The sequence below is a fragment of the Cavia porcellus genome, unplaced genomic scaffold, assembly GCF_034190915.1.
Source record: "Cavia porcellus strain 051 isolate PalLab524CR breed Dunkin Hartley unplaced genomic scaffold, mCavPor4.1 scaffold_1, whole genome shotgun sequence".
Lineage (NCBI taxonomy): Eukaryota > Metazoa > Chordata > Mammalia > Rodentia > Caviidae > Cavia > Cavia porcellus.
In genome coordinates this window covers 116711894-116732398 of record NW_026947484.1, presented here as the reverse complement: position 1 = coordinate 116732398, position 20505 = coordinate 116711894, and the positions used below count along the sequence as shown (strand labels likewise).

Genomic DNA, 20505 nt, shown 5'->3' with positions numbered 1-20505 from the left:
AATTTCAGTGACACATAATTATGGCAACTTAATGAATCCATGTTACAGTTAGCATTAAGCCCAACTAACTAAACATTAAAAAATCTTTCCATGTATGCTGTGAAGTTTGGACACATAAAATACTGCAAAGCAAGTGAAGTAGTCATCAGTGACATTTTGAACTTGAAGCTCTGTGAGATTTAAGAGTTTTATACACACACACCTGCAAACTTATGAAAACTTTACAAGGTTTCTTTATCCATAGATTTTTTTTTCATCATGTATTTTTAAAAATCCAAAAGACAATTTTTAGGGTTACATAATAAAAGAATAATTTCAAAAGATTCTAATTATAATACAAAGTTCACTAAAATATATAGATGTACCAGTTCTCTAGTTTTCTGGTCTGTACAGTTTAACAGTTATAAGCTAGCCCATAATATATATAAGCTATTCATGACACCAACAAATGTTTACTTCTGTTACTGTTGCCAGAGAATATGTGTCTCTTATAAATACTTTGAAGAAAAATTCAAAATAATACACTTGAACAATCAGCCCATCAAATCTTCCCACACTTCCCCAGAAAGTTAAATTTTTCCTAAAATCTTTCAATATGATAGTTCTTAATTTTTCTTCTGTGAGATTTGTCTCTTTGTCTTTCTTTTTATTCCTAAGGTCAAGCATAAAATTTGACTTTGAATTCTGTTACATTCTAATGAAAGATTTTTTGAAATATTTTAAATACTTTTATTTCATAACGCTTTTTAAGTTAATTAAAAGTTAATTAAGTTGCTTTACCTTGAGTTCCATTCAATCTTCTTTTCCAAGCTGAGACTTCTGAAACCTGGAGAAATTTTTTCAGAAAACCAGTAACTTACAAAATGGAAAAGAAACTGAAAGGTGAGAAAGCTGGTACAAAAAGTGCTGATAACCAGTTTAGTGTCGGTCTCCATATTTCTTCAACCTGGTAAGAGAAACAACAGCTATAAATTACTACCTTACAATAACTGTTTTCATTTAAGAGTATATACTTCTGTTTTTAGAAATAAAGTCAACTACTAAAGCCAATTCATTAGAGAAAAAACCAATTTAGCTCAATGTGAATATGTAAAGAAACTACAAAATTTTGAACCTTCTACATTTCTTTCTAAAAAAAAAATCTTACACATGTATTTGAAATAAGTAAAAAAATCTATTATTTTAAAGATCTCAATATTATAAATTTCAGAGCACATTTTAAAATCATGATATTCAAAGTTATCTATGTCTAAGAATTTGGCATTAAGAGGGAATTTAAATTTTATAATTTAATTTAAATTATTTTTAAATATAATTAACACAAATTGCACAATTTCTGATTCATTTTCATCATCTATAAGTTGAGAACACTGATTAATTTCTAAGCACCAATCAAGTCAAAAACATACCACATTTTCTGCAATAACAAAGCAAAAAAATAACTGGATAGCAAAAAACAAATTGTACATGTACATATGTGGGACAAAAATAAAATTGAAACAAAATTTTAAATTAAAAGTTTAATTAAGCTGGGCAGGGTGGCACATGCCTGTACTCCCAGCACTTGGGAGGCTGAGGCATGAGAACTGCTTTGTATTTGAGGCCAGTTTGGGCTATACAGTGAGTACAAGGCCCACCTGTACTACAGCAAGAGCCTGCCTTAAAAATATTTTTAATTAATTAAAACTTTAAGAGTAATACTATTAGAAAAGAACCATACTACTGATTACTGAAATTAATATTTTTTTCTTAGATCAAAAACCTCTATGACATTTTCTCTCTTTAAAAACATATTTTTAATAAAAGAGCTTCAGGTTTTAATGGTAGGAACAGCAGAAAGAATAGTAATATTCATACATATTCACACATATATACCCAAAGTATGTTTTCTAGCTCAGTGAGTTGAACTTTATTTGGTTCCTAAAAATCTGAAGAACACTCAGGCCAAAAAATAATAATAAAGTATTTGCTCATATCCAGCAAATATAGCATTTCTATGGCTCGTTCTTTCATACAGGTGATCCTCAAATGAAAAGGAAACAAATCAATACACATTTCCAGCTGCCTAATGTGAAGAAATAAAGTCACCTACTGAAGCCAATTCACTAGAGAAAAGCCAAGTCATTGACTGCATGAGCAATAACCCCACTTCATTCCCTTCCAACCAGGATACCACAATAACAGTCAGTCTCCCACAGGGTCTTCTGACAAAATTCATATGACTGTAATGAATTCCTATCCTTTTTTTTTTTTAGTTTGTGTGCTTGGTAAAATTATTAATATTGCAATTCTTCTCTGTGAGACTCCATTAACTTTATGGCTCACTTTTTTTAGTTCAATATGTGTTTATTAGGTATTAAAATTTAATTTATGGCCTTTTAACCTAGGTTTACTATTAACCAAATACTACATAAAAGTAAGTTTTGTACATAAACATCATCATAATTTGCTATGGGAGCTATAAAGAGGAAATATTTTTCTAAGATTAAAGAAAACAGAGATCTGGAGTCGGGTGGATAGATAACTGAAAAAAATAGAACCACTCAGCAGACAACAGTGCAAGTCTAGTCTTAATGTGAGAGTCCTTTGCCCGGAAGGCCCTGGATGAACTCTGTTGAACCTAGAGCAGTAGATAGGCACGGGCTGCTCAGTTACTTCTGTTATAGGTCAACCAATACCATGAGCATTTTAAGACTGTTTCTTATAAGTTGTCATAAAAACATGACGTGTGAGCAAAATTATGGTGAATGTTTAATTTTTCTAAAGTATTACAGTAAAAGACACATTTTCATTAGTTCCCCTTAAAACATTCCCCTTCCTTTCAAACACACTTATCCTATGGCTCTTGCCACTTTCCAAAGCAGTTCTGGAAGTCCTTTTTCACCCTGAGTTGTATTTTCATAGCTGCCTCGATGTTCTGAATCAATTAAACATATTTCCTTTTATGGTCAATTTGACTTTGGTAAAGACCCAGAGGTTGCATGGTGCCAAATCTAGTGAATGAGGTGGATGAGGACACGCCATAATGGTTTTATGAGACTGTCTTTTTGTTGGATGGCATTTGGCAGCTGCACTCTTGGACTTCCGAGATCTGCTTCAGAAAGTGGCAAGAGTGATGGGTGTGTTCAAAGTGAGGAGATGCAGACTGAGGAGAATTAAGGGTAATATGTCTTTTACTATAATATTTTTAATGCAAGATATATTCTGAGCATACATTTTCACCATATATTTTGATATCATGCAACATTATACAGTTTATGAATTGTTAATTTGACTAATTCATTAAAAAGTACTCAATTCAACATTATGAAATCTATTCTTTTCCCTAAAATCTAGTCCTTATTAGGTCCTTGTTAAATTGGATGAATATTTTATATTTTCAATTGACTTATTTTTAGTTAGTCTTTGGGGTGTATGCTGAGAGTCTCTCTTTCAAAAATGTTCCATTTAAAACTAAATGAAGTGCTCCATATATTCAAGCTACAACTGCTATTAAAGGTTCAACAGACAGAAGCTGATTAAATTGTCCTTCTCTCAGCATTGCTTCTTAATAAGCAGCTGCTTGCTTAACCAGTCACGCCAAATCAAGAACTAATCCAGAGATTTTTACAAATGTCCCCAGAAAATCGAGACTTTTGGATAGAAGCAGCTGCCTCATTCTCTTTCGGAGTTTCAAAGAAACAAGAAAATGTAAAACTGGATAATATCAAATGATGCTCATTAGTAATATACATAAAAGGTCTTTTGGGAGTTTGGTGATTATGAGGCATAGGAGTATACTGTACAGCGAAAGTGGAGAAGGGTTAGACCTCACACATATACCCCACATGTAGCTAGCAGTTGGCAGAAGACTGAGAAACTATCTCTCCTAGAAAAGGGCTATGAAACATGTATTTGAAATATTTCTGGCATAATTTACAAGAGTATCGAGACATGACATCTGTAATATGATTATCCCATCTGGATTCACAGAAATTGTGGACACCAGAGAAACCCTTCCAGAGACCTGCTGGATACAATGATGTTTCTATTTTTCCCCAAAGGCAGGATAACCTTTAACTGAAGCTGGCTTCTTAGTAGTAAAGAACACAAAAGGGTTTGAAGTAGGCCTATTCACTCTCAGCTGTGAAGGCCCTTCTCTTCCAGCAGGACACCCATAGAGGCAGGGCCCCCAACATGGAACTGCCAAAGCTGACTGGTCTTCACTCAGCCACATCCAACATCTGTACGTGTCTACTGTATATCAGGCCCTGTGTTGGCGTTGGGTATGCTAAAGGAGAGGCACATTTACAAGCCAGCAAGGAAGCACAGAAATTGATTCTCAGCACATAAAGCGGTAAGTTCAGGGTGCTAAGGGGATACTCCCTTTTCTCTGGGAGGGGGGCAAGTAGATATGACCCAAAAATAGTGAAGAGATAGCCAAAGATATTCAAAATGATCCAAGAGGATACTGTTTCTTCTATTAATGCTGTGCTTTGAGGCCAGAGCCCAAAAGACTCCACTAGATGAGATTAGCACTCCCTCAGCCCCAACCATTACTCTCATTTCCTTGTTAGTTATTCCCTTGGCAGTACAAGAATTCCTTGGAGAATCTGTCTGAATTACCAATGCAATTCCATATATACACACACGCTTCTACTTCTTCACATTCTTATACAACAAACAGGTAAGAACCACATCCGTGCAGTTCTGCAGTAAAAAACTCTTAGGAAGGGAGGAAAAGGTCCTTGTGTTTATCTTTGAGGCAAGCTGGGAAAAACATTTATCTTCCTCATGCTTCACATACCTTTTCCAACTCTTAGTAAGCTTTTGTGCCTACTCTCCAATCTCATTCCAAAATGTATTCAAGCTTTAAAATCTTCAGTTCTGCCTCTCCTGTAAGAATGAGATTTCTTCCCACTTCACACAGAAAAGGCTACCAGTCATGCATTCCCTCAGCTTGGCAATCTTTACCATCTCCCCTCACTCGTACCCTGAACCTCTTTCCGCACCCTATAGGCTCTCCAGTCCACACTGTCCACACTGCTCATTCTGCATACAGCTGCAGCCCACCGCAAGATGCATGTGGTGGATAATCCGCCAGCCTCTAGAGGGTTCCATGTGGGCATCTGGAGGCTCAGGACTGCTATGAATTAGCCCAAGTTACACTTAACCTCAAACCATCCCTTCCTCTATGGCTCTTTGTCTTGGTGAATGGTACCACCATACACGATGTTGCCCTGACTCCCAACCCAGAACAGCTCAGTCATTCTTGGTGCCTTCCAATTCCTTTCTCCCACAAATAACTGACTGACAAATCTTGGTAGACTAGAGAATAACAAATGAAGGATAACGGAATGCCAGCAAAATTTTGAAGTTTTTAATGATAGCCCTTTAGATAACACAAAGATGTGACTGGATGGCAAAATTAAGTAAATCCAAGGCTAGTTAAAAAACAATAAGCTGTATGTAGATCAATAATATGCAGTAGATTTGAGAAACATTTCCTGATAGTTTTTAAGGTTTCTCTTTTTAAACTTGTTTTTCAGTATATTTTAATAAATACTTTATTTTAACTACTTAATAAACAAACTACACAAACCTGGGAAGATAACTAATATGTTGGGTTAACAGAATCAAATTCAAAGTTGTTTTTATTAGCTGAAATATTGAATCCCAGACACAAATATAAAATAAAAATAAAACTTTTAAAAAGCCCAAATGTAGAATTCAGCATAACAGCTCCCACAAAACACACAACCTTAATATTCCTGAAAGTTAGCCTAAAACATGAGGTGAAATCAATGCAAGACAAAGTTTAAGAAAATACCAAACACAAAATCTTCAGTCTCATTTATAGACAAATAGGGTGAAGTTTGTATTTCAATCAAAGTATGAGTCCAACTTTACTTGGAATTAATCATATCAATTAATCATATCCTGAAATACCTTTAGAGCAGTATGAGAGTGACTTTAAGAAACTATATCATAACATGAAGAGTTAAATGGCTCATATTGTTAGTTTGAACACAAGGTTTCTCAAAAAGGCTGGAGAGCAGTCTTTGAACATTTAATGAAGTCAATTCTTGTATAGAAAATAAAAGACAAAACTTTATATTACTCAAAATGGCACAAGTGGAAAACAACTATATCAAGGGAAGAGTTCAGTTTAAAGAAAAACCTTGAAGCAATTTAGAAGTGTCCAACAATTCATCAAACCAGTAGTAAAGAACAACTAGAAGGTTGGTCAGAAGAAAAGGCAGACAGTCTAAACTTCAACACCCTCTAAAGTGAGAGTCTAAGAGATTCTACCATAGTAGTGTAAAGGAAACATCACATTCAATCTAAGGCACTGACCTACGTTAGTGGTTGCAGCCCTGCACAAGGAGATCACCCCCCCACACACACACACACACACAGAGAGAGAGAGAGAGAGAGAGAGAGAGACAGAGACAGAGACAGAAAGACAAAGAGACAGAGACAGAGAAAGATAGACAGAGACATATAACGTGAACAAGAGAGCAAAAAAGTGAAAAACAGAAGTGGGGGAAGCTAGAATAAGAACCAAAGCCATTGAGGACATATTTGCGCTAGGGAGGATACCTTTCATACTGGGTGCTGTGGAAATCACGAGCCAGAGAGAACTACAGGGCACCAAGATGGAGCTAGAAATTGCTACTACTATCTCAGACAGCCCAGCTTTGGGTCTGTGTCTAAATGGCACAGGGCACTGAGGCAACTGTTGACCCAGAGATACTTGGGAGACTGGAGCAGACGGACAAATGGTGACAAACAATCTCATTGGTGCTGGCTCAGGCTTTTGTCCTCCCACTCATCAGTCTTCTGTCAGCGCTGTGCAAGGTAAGAACTTCAAGCCTCAGAGAAATCAGAACTGAGGCAGCTGGCTTGCACAAGCATCCAGGTTGGAGGAAAAGCACCAGATCAGTGTAGGGCTGTCACGTCCATGAACCCCAGCTGCCACTGACACTGTGAGCTGGAGGAAGACTGGGGAAATGCTCCAGAACTCCAGAACCAAGACAACCCATGACACCTGGGAGCCAAACATGTCAATGAATGAAGAGAAGAAGGGGCCAAACTTGTGACAGCCTGGAACGTAGTACAGAAGATAGCACAGAACCTGCTATAGAAGCTGTGGTGAGGTCACAGTCAGGGACCACAAGGCTAAGACACCACAGAAGTGGGTTCAAGTCCACTCTGTGGTCCCTTAGAACACTAGAGGCTGTTGAATATGCTCAGGAACATTCACCCTAACCAACAAGGTTTTTCCTTTATCATTTTTTTAGGTTTTATTTATATAGTGTTTCCATTTTTTACTCTTTCTCTCTCTGCTTGTCTATAAGTACATTGTTTAATGGAATTAGGTTTGGTCTTTTTATATATGAGTCAGTATATAGCAATTTGTATTAGTCTCCTGCTTTAGTAAAATAACATTCTAAGCTATTTAGTTATAGATCCCGATAGCAAAGGCTATTTAACTTTCTTAGATGATCAATTCAGCAACTGGATACAATTCCCCTTTGCCTCTTCTCTTACCTCCCAGCTGTGCCACCATATTCCCCCTATCCCTTCACATACCTTACTCTATCTATCTTGTCACTTAAAGATGTAAGTACACAACTGAATGAAGCATTCATTAACATGATCAATAAATTTAAATAAGAAACAAGCAGTTAGTTGAAGGAATTAAGGGAAACAAAATATGAAAGATCACATCAGTAAATAATTAGATTTGAAAAGTAAGCAGAAAGACTAGAAATGAATAACTCAACTGAAAGTTTTGGTTGTAAGCATGATCGGTCAGAAGATGGAGAAATAAAGACCATCGATGGTAAAGGCAAACTAAGGACATTCATTCAAATCTGCATTGAAAAAAATACTCAAAAAATAAAATCCAAAACAAAGCCATCCCAAACAGAGACAATGAAATTGAATTACCCAAGAGCCAAAGAGGGTAGAGTAATTACAAAGAAAATTAAAAAGGAATCAGCTCTGGCAAAATAATACAGCATCAGAAACAAGTAATATCTTTCAATATACTTATCAATGTAAAGGATCTTATCTCCCTAATCAAAAGACACAGACTGGCAGATTGGATCAAAAATAAAACTCAAAATGTTGCATACAAGAAACATATCTCATCTACAAAGAAATAAACAGATTAGAAGTAAAAGAATAAAAAATGATATTCCATGTAGCTGGAGCCTAAAAGGAAGCAGGAATAGTTATTCTCATTTCTGACAAAGCTGACTTCAAACCAAAATTGAGCAGAATAGGCAACGAAGGTCACTGTAATGTTGGTAAAGGAAACAACTGATAGAGAAGAAATAACAAATGTAAGTAATTACGTACCAAATGTTGGAATGCCCAATTTCATAAAACAAAACCTATTTAATATACAAGAACAGATACAAATACCATCATAGTGAAGGACTACAATACCCCATTCTGACAGACAGGTCAACCAGACAAAAAATTAACAAAGAAATATTAGAGTTAAACCATACCATAGAACAAATGGGTTCTACAGATATAACAGAATGTTATTTACCAACAGCAGCATAATATACATTCTTCTCAGCAGCCCATAGAACAGTCTCCAAAACGGACCATATTTTAGGCAATAAATCACATCTCAATAAATATAAAAGAAATAAAATAATCTCTTGCATCCTATCAGATCATAGGGAAATAAAACTAGAAATAACAGCAAAACAAACCACAGAAACTACGCAAACACATGAAAATTGATTAATACACTTTTGAATGATCAATGGATAACAGACACAATGAGGGAAGATATATTAAAATTCTAATCAAATTACAACAGAAATACATGTAGGACACAATGAAAGCAGTTCTAAGAGGGCACTTCATACATGTGATCCCTACATTAGAAAAGCAGGATGATCCTGAATAAATAACCTAATGATATATTTCAAGGTCCTAGAAAAGCCAGAAGTCCAATCTCAAAACCAGTAGTAAAAGGCAAAAACTTACCAGAGTGGAAATGAATGAAATTGAGACTGAAAAAAAAAATACATAGTTTCTATGAATCAAAGAATTTTAAAGGATGATTGACAAACTCTTAGCTAAATCTACCAGAGAAGATCCACATCATTCAAATTAGAAATGAATAAGAAAAAACTGTAACAGACACCATCAAAAACCAGAGGATTATAGGAAAGTATTTAAAAACTTGTATTTCAATACATTAAAGAATCCAACAGAATTGGGTAAATTCTTACACACATATAAATTACAAAAGTTGAAACATGAAATATAAAATCACTAAACAGACCAATAACAGAAAACAAAACTGATGCAGTAATTAAAAACTCTAGAAGGTAGCTTCCTGCGGGCAGCCAGTGTGAGAAGAGAGAGGCAGCAGACCCACCTCCACCTACTGGCCACCACCACCAAAAGGTTCTTGCTACAGGCAGCCTGCACAGGCAAAGAGAACCAGCAGATTGACATCCACATGCTGGCCACCAACAATAGAAGATCTGCTTCCTGCAGGCAGCCAGTGGGAATAGGGACACTCAGCCAGGTAACCTCCATGCACCCCACCTGCAGACACCATTGGAGGCCCTGGCTTCCTTCGGGTAGCCTCACCCACTGGGAGAATCAGATGAACACCCCCCTTTGTGCCTGCCACCATCATGACAGTCCCAGTGTAGACACGCAGGCTGAGAGAAGCAGCTCCACTACCATGCACTCCTGGCCACTGAGGAAGCCCCAGTGTAGCTGCACAGGTCTGACCATGCCCTGCTACCTCTCTGTAAACCTGGCGTCACAGGAAAACAGATGCTTGTCCCATTCCCCTACACCATGGAGGGGCAGCCAATGTGGAAAGTGCCTGGGATACCACAAGCAACTTGTTGGGAGGAACCCAGAAGAATGTCAAGATGAAGGGACAAAAGGTACCCTCAGACCTCCACATAGAACAAGTCAGGAAGACACAGTCCTAGAAGAAAATGGAAGTCACACACCTGAAACCTGCAAGAGGATAACAACTGAAGTAAAGAAACAACTTCTGAGTTGGTAGATGTAATGTAATCTACATCTAATCTAATCTAATCTAATCTAAGAGATGGTAAATGTAATCAAATCAGAAATAAGGTCCCAGGTAAAAGAAATCACAAATACAATGAAAGAATTACTTAGGATATCTAAAGAAGACATAGATTTAAAAAAAGAGGAACATAGAAAAATGATGGAAATCTTGAATGAGCAATATAGAAAGAAATTACAATGTATGAAACAGATTCAAAAAAGATAACCAGGAATTAAAAAGTTGATCAAAAGCTGGCAAAAACACTTGAAAGAGACTGAAGATAGACTTACAGACCTTGAAGACAGGATTGCAGCAAGCAACTGTGAAAGGAAAGATCTTTTAAAAATAACAAGGAATCAGGAAATAACAATTCAACAGCTGCAAGATGATGCAAAGAGAAATAATTTAAGAATGATAGGTATCAATGAATAAGCAGGGGTCAACACAAGTGAAATAAAAAGTAATAGCAGAAGTAATGGCAGAAAACTTCCCAAACACAGGGAGAGAAGTTGTTATACAAATAAGTGAGGCATATAGAACTGCAATTAGCCATAATCAAAGTAAATCTACACCCAGACATATAATAATTAAGATCCCAGAAATTCAGCACAAGAATAGAGTATTAAAAACTGTTAGAGAAAAGAAACAGTTCACATAAAAAGGAAAACCAATCAGAATCATGACAGACCTGTCAACACAAACAATCGAGTCAAGAAGAGTCTGGAGTGAAGTGTTACAAATCCTAAAACAAAACAGCGTCCAACCCAGATTGATGTACCCTGCAAAATTCTTTCAAAACTGATGGGAAAATAAGATACTTCTATGATAAAGAACAGCTGAAGGAGTTCATGGCCACCAAACCAACCCTACAGAGAATGCTAAAAGATATTCTAGAGAGAGACAAAGATGATCATGATTCCAGAAATGGCAGCAGAGGAGGATCGCCAAGCAGGACAATTGAGTGATGGGGAAAAGTGGAAGGCCAACAGCAGGATAGCAGGGTAGAGACAAACCAGTGTAGGCTGGTTGTAACCATTAATGTAGATGGCCTCAATTCAGCAATAAAAAGAAACATAGGGAGAGTAGATCAAGAAACAAGATCCATCGATATAGTGAATACACTATATGTGTTCTTGTGAAACACATTTAACTCTCAAGGAAATTCACAGACTGAAAATCAAAGGGTAGAAAACAATGTTCCATGGGACAGCTAACCAGAAAAAAGCAAGGATAACTTGCCCATCAACCACAGAATGGATAAGAAACATGATATTTTCATACAATGAAAAGCTGCCTAGCTATAAAGTAGTGTAATCTAGAGGCTCTTGTAGGAAAATGGATGCAACTGGAGGTCATGTTCATGGGCAAAACAGTTTGAACTCATACAGGTGAACACTAGCATAAAAAAACAGGAGTTAGTGGGATCTAAAAATACAATAGATATTACAAAAGTGATACAGGAGGAAACACCACGGAGGAGAAGGTGGTAACCAATGTTAATTTCTTATAGTTTTGTCACTATTTTCACAATTTTATTAAGTTTGGTTCTGTTCTGACTCGTTTTGTTAGATTTTACTGTGTCTGATGGTATGGGCAGCTATTTTGAACATAATGAGATGTATTACGGTAATCATGGTTGGTTTTCTACTATCTTGAAGTCCTATAATACTTTCATTCTTTTGTTTAATTGGTTTTATTCTGTTGTTTGATTTTATTACATGTGATGGTATAAACAGCTATTTTGAAGAAAACAAGATATTGTAGTAACCACTTTTCATTTTCTGTTATGTGGTTTTGATTCTGTTATCTGTAATGATTGAGGCGTTCAGGCATTGTGGGTTCTCCTACAAGTTGCTGTTTGAGCATTGTTTCCCCTGGAGAAGCTCCAGTCCTCACATTGAGCATTGCTTCCTGGCTCCAGAAAGGAAGACATGTGCCACTTGGTCTCCAGGATGAACTCGTCACGCTGGCTTCCTCGCATGTACTTGTCTGTGCTTGTCATTGGAAGAGCTCCGGGCCTCTGTGTTGCTGAGGATGGCTGTGGTGCTTTTCCGTACAGCCTTGGTCTTTGTTGTGAATGTGACTTCTCGGCTCCAGTGTAGAACCCGCAATCTATCAGCACAGCCTGGCTTCCACCACTGACCTTTGGGCCTTCCCAGCACGGACCATACAAGAGACTGGCATGAGACCTTCTTCTGGGCTCTGGACCTCCAGTTGGACTCGCAGGAGGCACTGTCATGAGCTCTGGGTTTTCTTTTTTTTTTTTTTTTTTTTTTTTTTTGAGCTCTGGGTTTTCATCTGGACTTATGTGGGACAGCAAAATTGCTGTGGGATTTAGGCCCCAGGCTAAATATTCTAGGTCTTAGTGTTGTGGATAGATTTCCTGCATTTTCTTGTATTAGCTCTGGGTGACCATCATAAAAATAATATTATAAACTCCACGTCCTGATTCTAATTGTTCTCTGCACAACCCCTGACCACAACATGTATGTAAATAAATGTAACACTCCACATAAATAGAATCACATATAAAAATCACAGAACATCTCAGAGAGTAAGACACAGAAAAGATGGATATAAATACAGTCAGTATATTGCAAACATACACACAAAAAGGGGGGGGGGAATAGAATTGAAAGTGCAGGTCTAGGATCACACTTAATTTTGGTATCTAAAATTGTAATTTTTGTATTAAATAGTACATTAACTTCTCAAAATTCTATCATTTGTATTTTTTAAAAATTCAAAGTTTAGGGCTGGGGATTTAGCGGCATAAGCCCATGCTTTGCAAGTGCGTGGTCGTGAGTTCGATCCGTGCTACTGGTTAATAAAAAAAAATTAAAAATTCAAAGTTTACACGTAACAAAATGTTAAGTACATATAACATAGTGGGAAGTATACAGCTCAAAGTCTTGAGTTGGAATTCTATTTCCCCTACTTGTTAACAGTTGAGTAACCTTAGCAAGTACTTACTTGTCTTAGCTGAAGATAGGTTTCCTTATTTCAAACTAGAGATTGAAATAGACTAACGACACAGCTATCATGGAAAAACAACACAGTAACGTTCCTTTGGGACTGAGAACTTTATTGGGCTTATGATTCACACTCAGGAAGTTCCTGCTTCCCCTATCATTCATCTCTAGCAGCATGTAGGACAAGCAATTGATAGGACCCACTTTTGACTCCAGCAAAAACTTAAAACTTAGGCAGCACCCACTGCAGATGTCTACCTTCTATGCCTTGAGTGTCTCTGCCATGTTCCAAAGTTCCTTTCTAACCATCTGACCCAGGGCCCCTGCACCTCATAAACCCTTTAACTGGATTCCCTAGAACCGCTGCTCTACTCTTAGAAAAAAGTGTTATGTCCTCCGCGTCTCCTGTGAGCATTCTGAGAACACCTCTTCTATGACACATTCAGCAAGTGGCTGCATAGCCTCTCACACTTTGCAGCCAGGAGATGGTCCAAGAATTTTTTCTCCTCATGGTCTCCTTCAGCCTCACTTTACCAATCCCCACCCCCTTGAATAGCCACATCCCTCTGGTCTTGCCTGTCACATTGCTCTAATCTCCCAAACAATTCCCTCATTGAAAGGCACTGGTCCTCTCTGTTTGAATTCCCACTTTACATGTTCCATTTTTGTACCTTGAACAACTATTTGTAAAACGACAACATCAACTAGTGATTTCTTACTCTTTTTTCTCTGAATGTACGTACTATTTCTACCTATTTTCTGTTTTGTTTAATCTTTCTTTAAATAATAAAAAAAAAAAAAAAGAAAGGCACTGGTCCAACTCACTGATGTCCTCAAACTGCCTCCTATCCATCAAGCTTATTCAATATCACATTTTCAAATCCATTCACCTTTCAGCTTCTCCCCAACATCCTTGGACCTTTCCTTTCATTTTTTAATCTTTCTTTTTAACTAGCTTAGGTTCTATAGGCTGTCATTTCCCTAACACTCTTACTAACACCTTACATTCCACTTCCATTGCTAAGAGCTGGCGAAAACCAGACCCTGAATATGGCCAACTACTTATTCAGCAACAAGCACTGAACAATCAGTGTGCTACTGGAGAAACTTATACATTAGAAAGGATTGAAGGTGATGAACACAAAAGTATACGTGATCCAGCAGCCCTCAACCCTTCCCTGAACTCCAACCACATAGCCTTAACCAAACAATCTCGTATTTCACAGTAAACTTTCCAAATGTTCCTACTCTTTTCAAATCTCCCAACCATGCACCTCCATTCTCACAAAGTGACCCCATCATACACATACACACACACACACACACACACACACTCACACACACATACGAAAAGAAACTAATATATATCCCACTACCAATTATAGAAACTACCTACAACGGCACCCATGTGTCCAGTCTGGGTCCATTCTAACCTGTACACGTTAGATCCATCCTTTCTGGCATTCTTGGAATCTTTTGCTCCCTATTAACCTTTAATTTATTGTCCACAACTGACTCTTCCTCTTAGCTTTTAAAATGTTCAAGTGTCCAATAAAAACAAAAGTCAACAGATCTACCACCTCTTCCTCAATCCTATCTCTTTCATCATACAGTTTCTCTTGCTTGCAATCTTTAAATGACTTTCAAAACAGTCCTTTTACTATCAAGCTACCACATCATTCTTCTGGAATGTCTCCAAATTGATCTCAGTGTAAAGAACAGACAGGATGGCTCCAAGGAAATCTATTATGAAAGCTGTCTAAATCATGTCACCTTCTCACTTACATTCACAGCTCTCCTGCGGAGGACCTTACCTTCTCCAGCCTCAGTTGACAGCTGCCCTGACTTCCTGCACTCTTACTCCTGGGGCACTCCTTCTGCTCCTTAGACATGCCATGCTCACTCCCTCCACAGGGTCTTTGCACATCCTCCACTCCCAATTAACTCCCATCTTCCTTCAGCCCCAAGTCAATCCTTACTTTCTCAGGGAAGCATCTCTGAACTGTTCACAGGCCATTTCATCCATTATCTGTCTTCATAGAACCACACCCCGCTCCTTTACAGTGTAAATTTAAACAAATATCTCTTCCCCTCACGGAATGAAGGTGGGAAAAATGGCCAGGCTCCCCACACCATGGCATACCTAAAATGCAGCGTGTGCTCCATAAACGGTTAAATAAAACAAGAGCAAGACATTCATATTCTTACATGTGCTTTCCATTCTGCTAGTACCTCATCAAGTACAAGTCCTTCATTTCACCAGTGTAAACAGAATATTGGACATAGAATTTTCTAAATGACTTCAAAACATTCTTACCTTCAAATATGTCCAAAATCAGAGTAGGAGTATTATAAATGAGCTACATTGAATATAGTATTTATCATCTTAAGTCTTTATACAGGATATGTATTTCAAAGTTTCATGATGAATTTCACATATATATAATTATAAATTTATGTGGTAAATTTTACATAATATATATATATATATATATATATATATATATATATATATATAAAATCCTCACTGTATTTTCAAACTCTTATTAGGTACAGAAGTACTTATTCAGTTGTTTACCATTTTCAGTAGTCTCAACATTGTAAGATTAAAGTTTCTCTCTGCAAACTGTAAGTCATTGATAAATGAACATGATTGCAGAAGATGAGCTATTTACCAAACCAAATCAACAAAAGCTGTCAAAAAGTCACACTAGCCTTCCCTCATTCTGGATTTTCTTTGCATTTTCAAATGGGTGTTACATTGCAGTGATCTATCTAAATGCTGATAAAATGTCAATAACTAACTAGTATAACATTTTTTGGGTAAAGAATAACTATTACACTGACTATCAACTTTTTACTGATGCAAAATGGCAAGAATCTAAGCAAATGTGCCTAAATTTCTCAGATAACTGTAGTCAGAGTTTTTGTTTTATTTTAAATCATTCATGGACAGTTACATTCAAAGTTTAGAATTATATGCATAAAATATGCCCTTCTTTTTCATTTGAGTACAAGTTCAAGAGCCATTAGCATTAGTGTAAAAATCTGCAGACGTCACTTACATAAAGCAGCCCCGCTTCTGTAAATCCTCTGACATTAATGGTACTGGTTCTTAGGCACACGTGTGCAATATGCACCCTGAGGAACAAACCCAGCATCTCACACATCCTAGGCGACTGCTCGACCACTGATTTTCATACCAGGTCCTAAAATACTACTTTTTAAACTAAAGCAAACAGAAAGCAAAGGAAGACAACCAGGAAAAGCTAAGGAAATCTGCAATAATATGACTAAGTTATACTCCCTTTCTGAAATACATGGTATTGCTTAAGGTTAACAAGGAAATCCTCATAGCTACAGACAAATTTCTCTATGGCCCCACCCTGCCAGTTAACATAATAAACTTTGAATAAAGATATTGTTTATATTTTTTTCTCTTATTTTCTCATCTTTCAACCTTTTGTTCCCCAATAGCATGTAATAGAATTTAAGAGAAACTGTTCAATGCTGCCTTCTTTAGACCCTGGCAATTTACACTCCCTTGAAACAACTTTTTTTAAATTCCAGTTTGTTTTGTTAAGAAAGAATAAGATATTTAAGGTATAAGGTATAATAGTCATACATTTGTAACTGGCTCACACACAATTGTGTGTAATAACTACAAGCACAGAATGTTAGAGGAGGAAGGGGGCTAAACTCTGTCCCCTAAATGGCACTCTGTGGGGATCACTCACCCTCAGGGTGACCACATTTATATTCATAGGTTGTAAAATTGCCCCACTTGGTCCTACAGCTCAGAGAATTGTATTGACTATTAATTCCTATTTCTGCTATAAATCTCTTTAATCTAATATTTCTGTTTATCTGTCATAATCCTATTTGTCTTTTATATCCTATATTAAATGCTTTCTAGGGTTCTTTTCTCTGATCACCTTAGTTCAGTCCTTTTCAAATTTTCATACCTGGGACTTGTACCATACATATACTTGTACACACAGAGCTTTCTTGATATGTATTCTACTTATTAGTGCTAGTCAAGAAGATTGTGTGGTCTTCCTTTCTTTTCTATAGTTCATTTTATAAATGTTAATAGGCATCTTGACACAGATTTTTCTCTAAAGTCCAGAATCCCTATCAAAACGTTCTATTACCACAAGGTGGGGGTTAGTCCCCTTTTTTAACCCCACCCTGGTAATCCTGTTTTTTTAACAACCAACTTCTTCTGGTTTCCACTACACCCAATCTGTTCTCACTCAGATTATAGGTTGGTTTTTGAGAACTGAAGCTAGGGCCTTTGTAGCAAGCTACATGTCCACCTTTTATTATTAACTGAGATACAGTTTTACTAAGTTCCCCAGGCTGGGCTCAAATTTGAGATCATCCTGCCTCAGGCTCCAGAGTACTGCGGTTATATGCATGTGCCACCAAATTGGGTTGCATTTTAGGTATTTTTAATTAGAGTCTTAACAAAATTTTTATTCTTATTTTCTTGCTTTACATTTAAGCAATTTATATGCTCTAGCTTTTAATTTAAAAATAAATGAAACCTATCAAAATCTGTTTCACATCAGTTTTTTAATCTTCTGTTGCACCTTTTTTTTTTTTTTTTTTTTTTTTGGTTTGGCACGTAACTCTTCTACTTGGGCTTTATTTGTAACAATGCCTAAAAAGCAATGCAGCTGCGGAAAGTCAACCAAGTTAAAAAGGCCCCTTCCCCACTATCTCTGCTGTTCCTCTAGTTCTCAGCTCCTAAGCAGTGAGGAATTCTACTCCTATGAAACTGAGGAGTTCGTTTTTCTAGGGCCTGAGGCTCAAAGTACAGATAGCACAAGTACCTTACAGGATAAATGTTGCTTCCTCACATCTTGCCCCATTCAAAACTTTTATCAAGAAGGCTTTGTTTTTTTAAACCCTCATGTTCCAATTACAGCCATTAGGCTTTGAATAAGGTAGGAGGTCTTAAGCCAGGAGACTTCAGTAATTAGAAGGTCACACTCTTGCAGTACTTCCCTCCCCACCAATAGATTTTTGAAGCTAATGCAACCTGAGGGCTCATCCTGAATGAAATGAACATTTCAAGCGCAACACAAGATCCAGGCAACTGAGGCAGTCTCGGTATAAGGGGCCCTGGTGCTGGAGCAGGGACCAGGGGGCACTGAATCACCTCGCAGAGAGGAAAGGGGGCAGCAGCCAACCTTTTCTACCCAGCTTCTAATGTACTTGTTTCCATACCAGTGCTCTTCCCTTCCCGGAGGAATCACAGAAGGAGCCTCTTGGCTTGGAACATCTCTTGGCTTCCTGACAGCACTGTGAAATCAAGGAAAAGTTGGACAAAGCACAATTTTTCCCAAATACACTTTGTTTCTTATTTTTGTTTTTTAAGGAACATTGAGATACCTACCAAAACACCTAGGAAGTTAGAACCAACAGAGACAGGAATGCTCCTCTCACTCCCAAAATCAACAATCAGGTCACAACTGAGAGAGTCCCAGGATGTATGGAAGTGGCTATGGTTAGAGCTTTGCCACCTGCCTCGTTTTCCTTTCTCTGCTGCCTGCTCTCCACAGGAAACAGGAGCAGTTAGTGAGTGAGTTAGAGGAGCTGGAGCATAAGTCAGCAATTTTCTCACACATGTTGAATTCTTAAACAATTCCATTCAACAAGAGAAAGAGAGGGCTAGAGTCAATCCTAGTCCCAAAACTTATCAGTGGCCTTGTGTGAACAGAACAGGCCTTTTCTCACCTGCCAGTTCTACACAAGGTAGATAAGACTGCCTACATTGCCAGATGGCTGTGTGAGCCAGGTAAGATAATGCTCTAAATACACACATCGCATTGCTTGGCATATGTGGCCACTTGCAGCAAGTTATTTAATGGTCATCAATTCCTTCATAACGTGACACCACCACTCCAATCCAGAGGTGAAGTCTAAGTCTCCAGATCCATGGAGAAGGGCCTAGATGGGCCTAAGATGACCTTTCAGTGTGTGCCTTCCACTCAGAATGTTGCCCCATTTCTGCCATGTAAGAAACCTGTCTAGTCTATGGGAAGGTGAGAGGTCACGAGGAGAAAACAAGCTGCTCGGCTAACAGTTACTGTTCCCAACCAGACAGCAAGCCACCTTAGATCTTCCAGCCTAGCAGGCCCTGCAGCTAAAGGTGTTCACTCACATGAGCCTGTAGAGGAATGGCCTGGATAACCCCCAGAATAGTACGAAAGAAGAAACAAAAGCATTGCATTAAGCTACTAAAGTTTGTGGGTGGTTTGGCATTCAGCAACAGATTGAAACATAACTCAAAAAAGAACAGTGTTTGACAAGCCCTTTCCTAACCAAGAAGCATTACCTCAATATCTCTGATTCACAGAGGAATGTGACATTCTCTATCTGAAGCAATGTGATCATTTCTCTAATTTCTTCTTGGTCTAAGGGCCCTGCAGCTTTATCACACCTAAGATCTGATTGGAGAGTTTAGTGGCCAAAATGAGAAGACCATCAAGAACTTTTTAATTCATCTTGGTAGCCTTCAATATTGTTACCTACGGGCCACTTAAAAACTTTTACCCAAAGTACTTAGAGTAAGTTTCTTTCACGGTTTCTTCCTCTAAGACTGCCATCACCTAAAACTGGTTCCAACTATACTATTTCCCAAAAACATGTCACTTACTTCATTCAGTATCTGGTTTAATACTGCTAGGAAATCAAAAAATATAAACAAAAAAATATAAACACAGTGACAGGTTACTTTGAAGTACTTCACAAACCAGTGAAGTGACAAACAAAACAAATCAGATACAGTTTAATCATACTACAAACTCCAGGTGACCTCAAATTTTATACTTACTCAAATCTCATGTTTAAACTCAAGTATGGTAAGTCACATAAAAGGACCTAAACTTGGTCCAAACACTTGGTAATAAAAAACTATGCTGAGGCACTCTCCCTAAGACAAGAATTTGGTGAACTGTCCATACTCTCGCAAATTAGGATCCAGAGGCTTCAACCTGCAGACCTCTAAGCCATGTTGACACCCTTACATTCATGAACCTACTAATAATTTTAAGCTTGACGATGTACTCAAAATTTTTTCAAATGTTAATTCTCATCCTTCCACCTTGTGCTGTCAATCAAAAGTTAACAAGTACCAATCATCCTGCATAGATTGAGTACACAGTTTTGTTCTGTTTGTTGTTATTGTTGTTTTGGAAAGTGTTTGCTTAATCATTGTAATAATTCTAAAAAGTTAAGATCGTATAGTATATTCTCATTGCTAGCTTAATTTACAACACAAATGATCCTGAGCAAATGGGTTTTACACACTCAGATTGTATGTTGTCTACTACCTCATAGAAAAATTGTCCAGGAATAATATCACATTGCTGTTTACACTGATCATATGTCCCTTTAAGTCCTTCTAAAGCTATTTCTGGACTAAACTCATGAACTTACACCTCACTCTACTGACCTTTCACTGACCAG

The 20505-nt window shown here is 37.5% G+C and overlaps 1 protein-coding gene across 2 annotated transcripts in view; it reads right to left on the bottom strand.

Annotated features, from left to right (window-relative positions):
- The window catches only part of Tlcd4 (TLC domain containing 4), an 88162-nt gene that overhangs the window by 42312 nt on the left and 25345 nt on the right, over positions 1-20505 (bottom strand). For both annotated transcript variants that reach the window (XM_063254640.1, XM_063254636.1), the window contains exon 2: positions 781-946. In XM_063254640.1, the coding sequence (XP_063110710.1) occupies positions 781-935 (155 nt within the window). In that variant the 5' untranslated portion in view covers positions 936-946. The remainder of the gene's footprint in view (positions 1-780; positions 947-20505) is intronic.